This window comes from Coffea eugenioides, chromosome 7, assembly GCF_003713205.1.
Source record: "Coffea eugenioides isolate CCC68of chromosome 7, Ceug_1.0, whole genome shotgun sequence".
Lineage (NCBI taxonomy): Eukaryota > Viridiplantae > Streptophyta > Magnoliopsida > Gentianales > Rubiaceae > Coffea > Coffea eugenioides.
In genome coordinates, this window is record NC_040041.1 from 10,709,543 (window position 1) to 10,718,924 (window position 9,382).

Sequence of the window (9,382 nt, forward strand, 5' to 3'; positions counted from 1 at the left end):
TTTTTTGCCATTTAGCTTTGTTTTTCCTCCCTCTTCTTTATGAAGGCCACTTTGAGGTGACAAGGGTTTTGGCATGAAGTCTTAGCAATTGTACTAAGACAAGGTTTTGATCAATTTTGAGTCTCTTTGAGTTCTCAAGAGTCTTATCATATCGAGCTAGATCTATGTCAGTGTCTATGTACTTTTACAGCATTCCAACATAATGAGAAGAAATAACTTTGGTTAATTATGTTATGTTATATATATATATATATATATATATATACTTGGTAGATAAATAGCTAAACTTTTTTTTTCTTTTTTTTAAAAAAAAGAAAGAAAGAGGGGATTGACCGGCTTACTTAAGCTGAAGGCTAGATATATTTATATGAAGGTGAGCTTCAAATGCAACAAAAGTGCTTGCCACATTTTCATTTATTTTTCTTCAAATTAGTTAGTCCAAACATATATTGGAGATCAATTACAAAAGGATGAAACTAATTAGTTGCTTAGCTCATAGGAGGATGTATTGGCTTAATTGACAAAAAATGCGGTCTTTGCAAAGCATACCGGTTCTGATTTTGGAATTATCTAAGAAACTAAACTGGAGGTAAGGGTTAATAAAATTGGTATCGCTTACTCTTGTTATGTCATCTGGTTATCCTCTAAATCTAATTTAAAAGCTATATATGAAGAAAAAAAATTCACTTTTAGTCTTCAAAGTTTCGAGATAAGACCAATTTGGTCCTCATTATTTCAATTAAACTAAAAATAATCCCTAAAATTTCAATTTTTACCAAATTATTCCTCATTATTTTGATCTAAATAAATGTAGTCCCTAAAGTATGTTGTTGCCCAAATTAGTTCCCAATGCTTTGTCAAATTTAAGTAAAGTTACTAGCATAATATGAAAAATACACAAAAATTCTAGAAAAATTATAAATTTTTTTGAGAAATTAAAACACTAAAAAAATAACTATAACATATTTACTTTTTACCAAATGATGACAGTTGGTAGATATGCTAAATTGTTATTTGTACATAAAAGTAGGCAAAAGTGCACGTAGAAATTATAATACTTAATTTGTTTGTTAGAAAAGCACACAAAACAAATAAGTAGAGCTCATTCACATCGCATGATTTATTTTAATGTTAATTGAATTTCTTGGGTTACCTTACACTTATGTCATAGAGTTTTTAAAATCATTATATTTTTTGTAATTTTCCACAATAATTATAGAATTCGTGTGTATTTTTATTTTATATGAATAGAATTTTGTATATTTTATAAAACATTAAGGACCAACATAATGACTTAATATGCTTTAGGGACTACATTTGTTTTAATTAGTTGAAACACTGAGGACCAATTTCTGTAAATTTTGTGGACAAAAAATGCATTTTGCCTTTAAAAGAAATGGGAATTAACCAACCCTCGGGTTCATCAAATGTCTAGTGGATTGATAATACTATTGAATCTTCGACATTATTATTCTACCTATTTATATCATGTGGAGAAAGGCATCATTTTAGTGATAGAGAAAATGTTGCACAGAAATGGAGAATCTGCTACTACCCTTCTTGGTAGCTTCTTGTCGCTTTTGTACTGGTTTTTTAGACCATGACCAATCTGGTTTGGTCTACATATTTATGCTGTTTTCAAATTGGGTTAGTGGTGAAGAATCCTTCAATTGCAAAAGCAAGAATTTCAAGGGGCCCGGGTGGCTTTGTAGGAGGGAAATGGTTCGGTTTTACTTTTATTAGTTGAAGTCGTCAGTCAACTTTGATAAACAACATGAAAAACTTTGACAAAAAAAAAAACTTTGATAAACAACAACTTCCTCTTATCTTTATTACCTAAAAGGAAAAACAAAATGAAAAACTGAACTCCCTTTTCTTTGTAATATACATGGTCTAAAATATTTGGAAATAATACAAAATCATACGTACTATTGGCCTCTGATAGGGAGGAACGCCTTGAGAGAGTCCACCAAAGACTCCAATATGTAAATCAGGAACCCAATTCTGATCCAAAATCTTAAATCATTAGGTCTTGAGTCTTTATTTATATATTAACTGCTCTTTCTTTATCTCTCGTATCAATGTGAGACATAATCCTTTATTCATGAATCTAATTAATCTCTCTCTTCATGAGTAACCCCTTACATTAAATCCAAATTTACAAGCCCTTCTTCGAACCTACTTTAATACTCAATGCAAGCCCACCTTATCCTCTAAGGTCACCTCTTCTCCCAAACATGGACCCACTTTTCTTTAATATCCAAACTACATTCTGGACCCTTGCCAACCTTTGACTCCTTGGTCTAAGGACAACCGGATCCCCTGCCAAACCCATGGCACACCTAGTCCAATACCAATCAAATTCCTTAGCACTTCGGTCCACCACCAATAAAAGAATTTTCACCGGTCCAACTCTGAGAAGGATTCACTTGTCCATGAGTAATCCAATCTTGCAATCTGAAACGCTGATACCAATTTGATAGGCGTAACATTTTGAGAGAGTCCACCAAAGAGCCTAACATGTAAGTCAGTAACCCAACTCTGATCCAAAAACTTAAGCCATTAGGTCTTGGGTCTTTACTTACATATTAACTGTTCTTTCTCTATCTTTTGGACAAATGTGAGACATAATTTTTTACTCATAAACCTAACAGCCTCAAACAATCAAAACTATTGTCCTTAAATAGTCTAAGGAATTATATTCTGTTCACTTGGGGAAGTCCAACGTTTTGTTTTGTTCAATTATATCTATTGTTTGATAGACCACAATAAAAATCATTCATTGAAAATACGAATGTTATATATTGGCCCCAATCATTCCTCACTGATTACCAATTAGATTTCAAAGTAATCAACTCATTAATAGAATGAACCCCATTTCGGTTCAAAAACATATATATATATATATATATATAAATTCTTCAAACTAGAGAGAGAAGTAGTCTTGAAGAAATTGTGTGTGTTTGTGTTGGGATTGAGGGGTATTTATAGCAAATTTATTTTTTGTCTGGTTTTGTTTATATATATATAAGAGAAAGTGATGAAAACCTGTACCAATAGTGGGGTTTATGATTGTGATTCCTATTGCAATTTTGAATCCGATTCAAAAATACAATCAAACACCTCCATGGCTTAATTCACTTGAAATTATAATTACCATCTGTACAAACTTATCCCAAACCAAAGCAGAGAGAGGAATTTATAACAACTCCCCAATTTTGATTAACTTGCTTTGTTCACACTCTCACAAGTACAAAAGATAAAATAACAATATCTTATAAATGTCTCATAAAATGATGCAAGGGTTGTCATAAAATTTCTTTTTGCAATTAATATTCTCACAATGCAAGTATAATAGTCTATATATTTCTGTTTCAACTTGCTGAAACCATAGACAGCTGCGCATATCAAGGGGTGCATTTACCTACTAATTTTGAACTATAAGTTACTATTAATCACTAACTTTTTAAAGAAAAAAAGAAAAAAAAAAGAAAGCTGTCTTATTATTCATTCCATCGTCAATTGATGCGATGTAAGAAATTCTTTGGAAACTTCAAGGGATCGTACGTGCTGTAAGAATTTCTTTGATATTGACAAATCTAACTGAATTCGTGATCCATAGTAAACCTTCCAGGCCTTAGAATCTTTCTAGTAAAAGAAGAAATCATCCACTACTACTTTTCTAATTTTTATGTTGTCAGCATGCTAACGCAACTTAAGATTCTATGTGTTACATAAGACAGATTGAACCTTTACCCTATTCGAATAGCTGCTGATATTTCTGAAGCATCAACTTTAGAAGCAAAATCTGACACATTTCCCACTTTTCCTATCTGAACAGAAGTATTACAATCCATCATCCTTAGCCCTCTATATATACCTTTGTACAATTCAGGATTTTTCTCAAACCAAGTCATAAACTTCCTATCAACTCAAGTAGTAGTTCGAACTTTTTAACTTCTTGACTAGCAAGTTTTATAGAAAGTAGAATGGAAACAGTGAGGAAATTGGGGTCAGAAAAGCCAGTGGTGATCTTCAGCAAGAGCAACTGCTGCATTTCCCATGCTATCAAGATTCTGATAAGCAGCTTTGGCGCGAACCCTACGGTTTATGAGCTTGATCAACTTCCAAAAGGAAGAGAAGTTGAGAATGCATTGCTAACATTAGGATGTAATCCTAGTGTTCCTGCTGTTTTCATAGGTAAGATTTTTGTTGGTGGTTCCAATGAGGTTATGAGCCTCAATGTTAAGGGCAAGTTGAAGCCACTGCTTATCGAAGCCAACGCTATATGGATGTGATTACATTTCAGGCACCATCTATAGATTTCTTTTCCTCTGTCTTTTTTGGTTTTGTTTAGTTTTTTTCTCCCTTTCTTGCATAAAAGCCACCTTGGGGGTGTCAAGGATTCTGGCATGAAGCTGTACTAGTTGTAGTAAGACCGGGTTTTGGAGCCTTTTTTAGTTTTATTAGCATATAAAGTCAGGTATGTCCGTGTGGTCACTTTTTAAAGTCCTCTTCTAATTAATCCAAGAAGAATAAATAACTTCAGTGAATATTCTTCTTTTATATATTTAGTTTGATAAATAATTTAATAAATTTTACTTAATATATAGTAATACAAATGGCGATTGTGGTATTTAAACTTGACCACTAGATGTCCTAATTACCAACTCAACTTAAATAATTAGCGATAGGGAATCGAATCCTAAACAAAGTGATGCACGATTCATGACTTTCAAGAATGTTTCAAAAGGGTTCAAGAAAACCTTTGAGTGCATTAATTCATGAGAACAGGGCTTAATTAACCAATAGAATAATTGGTAATTAGTCTTGATAACGATGTATTAATTACAATAACCTTTAATTAGGCCTATTTAAGCCAGTTGAAATATGCAAGGAAAAGGCAAACAAATAGAACACAAAACTACTAAAAATTTCACGCAGCTGTCCAAAGTGAATCAGGATAGGGATGTGGTTTGAGACCCCTTAGGATTCAGCCTAGCGAAAGGCAACCAGTACTATTGACCAGCATGGCATCCTTCTGTAGCCAGCACCTGTTGAGCTTCCTCTACACTTGCAAGAAGCACGATTTCAACAAAATCTTGTTAGGTTTATTTGCCAAAAATTCTTACTTTCGTAAGAAAATGTCAGAAAGGAAAAAAAAACAAAATCTTGCTACTAGCGGCTCCAAGCCCTTGTTCAAAAGGATACTAAGAAATAAAAGAATGAATATAAATACTAAAATCATAACTACACGAACAACACATAAGAATTCTAAATGGTTTCTTGGCAGATTTATTGATGGTATGGAATTAGGTCTCAAACCCAAGATTCCGTTTTCCACATCAGGCAGACAAACCTCACTAAACTGATCAACGACAAAATCTTGCAAGAACTTTAACCCATGACTTCTCGAGGCTTGTGAATTGTTAGCTGATCAGGTCAGAATGCTCAAGCAGCAGCTTGCTACTGCTAACCTCTTAATTTGTACCTTATATATCCTGAAAATGGAGACCAAACCATCTGGACTGCTTGTTGTTCAGGTTCTTTTAAGGTTAAAGAAACTTTGAAGCCCTTGAGAGCAGTTAATCCATTTGCTTTACAAACACAAATTTTATTGCCTAAAATAAAAGACAAGAAAACTTGCACAAATATCAAATTGATTGAATCAAATAATGAGCGGGTTACAATCTCTGAAAATTCTTGAATCAAAGAAATTAATCCCCTGATTCTTCTCTTCGAATAGCTTCAATTGAAGGGCCGAAAGGCTTGTTCTCCAATCGAAAGGGTGTTTCCTACAATTTCGGCGTAGAAAACGATTGACTTGATGATGACGTTGAACACTTGGAACTCTTAAGTCTTCAGCACCAATGGCAAGAGGATTTGTTTGACTTGATTTGGACTTGGATAGAAGGAAAAGCTCTTGAGAGAATTTGACAGAGTTTCTCCGAACGTTAGGGATTTTTCTATATCTTTGCCTTGAGGCAAGACCTTTATTTATAGCCAAAATATGTAGGCTAGGTCTTCAAGAAAACCCCCAGAATCCCCTGCATTTTTGGATCACTTGTTCCTCAAGAAATCCATTGAACTTGGGCTTAAATAATGGGCCAATCTAAATAGTCAATTGTGAATAAATCAATTAATTCACTCAATTTAAATGGACATTACAAATTTAATTTGACTTAATAGCCCATATAATATTGGCCCAATTTGACAGTCCAAAACATAATGGACTTATACAATTTAATTTAATTTAATCAAGATCAATTCAATTCATTTAATCTTGACTAAATAAATTTTATTTGTCTACAACGTAATATAGCTTTCAGTTCTGTTCTCGACTACAAGAAAAAAAAATTACAAGAACGATCGTAATGTACATATCAAATTATCAAATGTAGACACTTAGACAACGACGTGCAAATATTAATATAGTGTTTGCATTAGAAACTGTGTTTTTATTTTTTTTAGTGTCCATAATTGATATTTAAATATCTATATCTATTGTGTTAGTACATATATTGCGTCTACAAATTGTTTTCAACGATTGCTGACTTGATGACTAACCTTGGACATAATCTTACCATCCTGTTTTGTTATTTTTGAATGTGTATACATAAACCACGCCTTAACTCAAACCCACAATAGAGACGACAATTTGGATTGAGATCCATTTATCCATCCATATAATCCATAATTAAATGGATTTGGATTATCCATTTATAGTGTTGGTTTTAAATGGTTGACCAAAATAAAATCATTAAATTAAATGGATTTATATGGATTATCCACAAAAGCCATATATATCCATTTACTTAAAAACCAAATAAAAGAAAAGGAAAGGATTTCTTGTTACATGTTTTTCAACTCTATCTCATTCCTCTGTTCCTTAGTGTTGGCCTCCTCCGCATTTATTCCACCGGCCTTATGAACATGCTGATGATGATGGCAACTAGCAGCCGCCATCAAATCATAAACGTGGTGTCTCAATTTCTGCTAATTCAATGATGTACTAGTTCCGACCTTTTAACTCAAAGTTTAATTTTGGACAAAAAATAAAGAGAGCAACTAGTGCCTTGCCTGCTTAAGTCTTGCTCAGAAGTGACAAATAAAGAAAGGCAGCCTTTACCTTTCCAGTATGACTAAATGCTTGTGTTCCATTCTGGTTTTAACCCAACTTAAGGATTTAGGCTTGATAAGGTGGAAGATCAAGAGTTTAAATATTACCTCCTATTAATTGTCACAATATGTGATTTTTTCAAAAAAAATTCATACGAGTGTGGTTTAATCCTCCGGAGGCCCAGTTGGACCTCCCTCCTTAGATTATGATATGATTCAATCCCCATTAATCCCCCATTAATTACCATATGGCTATTTGTACAACAATCTTCATGGTTAGTTCCAATTATTTTTGTCATTTATTGATTTTTGTCATTTTCAACAACTAAAATTTACAAGTACATAAAAAAGTATCTTCATATTACAAGAAATGGTAATACAAAAAAAAAAAAAGTAATCAAAATATTTAAATGGATTATAAATGGATAATTGGTTTTTATTTAATCCATTAAGTCAAAACCAATTATAAACCATTTATCTATATTGCCACCTCTAACCCACAAGGACTAAAATCATATTGGATAACAATGTAAAGCCTCAACAAGCTATATATAGATTGGACTAAAATCATTTTCGGACCTGTACTCGATTTCTCCAGTTAGAAGTAGGGTTGTATAACAAAATAAAGCCTCTTGCTTTTACAAGCTTTTACTGCTCTTCTTCATTTGCTCCCAAAAGAAAAGAAAAGAAAAAAAGAAGCCTCAGCTAGCTACTTCAAATCGGCGAACTTGAATTGATTTTGGAGTATAATTATCAAAACTCAAATAACATTTTGAATGGAGCTCTAGATTACAGACATATATGGGGAAACTTAATTGTGAGCCAGATTCGAAAAAGTGATTTTATCCGGTATTTAAGTTTAATTATTTTTTTCACAATCATTTCTGAAATAATACACATTTTGTAGCCCGGCCCTGAAAATATGCAAAATTACGATCCAATTTAATTTGATCTGTTTAGCTGCTTGGCCAAAACACAGACTGATCAAGGCTTTAGAACATAATCAATTAACACCGTTAGAAGCTAGCTTGAATTATATCAAGGTATCCGTGCTTATTCACCCAATACTTCTATTTCCTATCTTCACTAGAAATATATATATTTTTTTCTTGACAGAGGTTGTTGTGTGTGTAGCTACCTTTTATTCGCTTCTAGTAACAATTGTTAAAGCTGAGATAGGCAAGTTGTGCTAAGCAATAGAATGTCAATCAATCTTCAGGGCTCACCAAAAATCGAGTAAACATATATGTTGGTTCTTGCCCATTTTATGCCTGATATTAAGCCTAAATATCAGGCATAAAAATATTGAGGTTGGTCATTATTTAGATTTCCGTACAAAATGCAAGGGAAAGTACGTACCACGTACAACCGCTGTGGCAGACTCCCCATATTTGTTGACTCCAACCTAAAAGAGAGCCTTTTAGATTTTCCCCCCAAAATAATGTGGAATCAAATGGACTTGTATGTGAACCCAAAAATAATAATAATAAAAATAATACGGACTTGTTCTGTTCCGCACCTGACGGGTATTTTACATACGTGCAAGCTAAAAAATACCGAATTACACCCGTTCACTGCAAGTATACAGATCAACTAGTAGTTTAGGGTATATATCGGGTCGATCCCACAAGGAAGAGTGAACAATTACCGGTATTACTAAAGCTTCTCTATTATTTAGACTATCAATGAATGATAAGAAATTTAACCTACTGCACTTATACAAGAAATTAACAAATAAAAGCTCCTTAGGTTGTGGTATCCCTAACTACTCATGCAAGTGCAATATTTGGATCATTGAGTACTACATCTAGGCTAATTATGGTGTAATTTCCTTATGCATTTGAATCCTACTTTCGTAGTGAATCAATTATACTCATAACTAATCCATACCTATTTTCATGGTTATGAAATTAGCTACAAGTTCATTTCTTCAATGAAATTACATGAAATGAATCACTAAAAACCACATAAGTGCACCTCTACTTTCGTGAGTGTACTCCCTATGTTTAGCACTTCTTGAACTAGTGTTAAATCTCAATTTTCATTGCAGAAACAACACCTTAGATAATCACAATTAATGGTACCAGATTAATCATGATTTCAAGAGCTAAAGTGCTAAATAACTTGCTCAAATCATAGCAGTCAAATAACCAAATAATAAACACTAACAATTATAGAAAGTTCAACCAAACCCAAGGTATAAACTTTAGAAACACATAATGAACACAAAATCCAGAACTTGTATATTAACTAAACTTGGAAT

The 9,382-nt window shown here is 32.9% G+C and overlaps 1 protein-coding gene across 1 annotated transcript; it reads left to right on the forward strand.

Annotated features, from left to right (window-relative positions):
• Positions 1-3,956: 3,956 nt before the first annotated feature.
• Positions 3,957-4,321, forward strand: LOC113778681 (monothiol glutaredoxin-S6-like). Its single transcript, XM_027324158.1, has one exon. It carries the CDS (start codon positions 3,990-3,992, stop codon positions 4,296-4,298), a length of 309 nt encoding a protein of 102 aa, XP_027179959.1. The 5' UTR covers positions 3,957-3,989; the 3' UTR covers positions 4,299-4,321.
• The last annotated feature ends 5,061 nt before the right edge of the window (positions 4,322-9,382 follow it).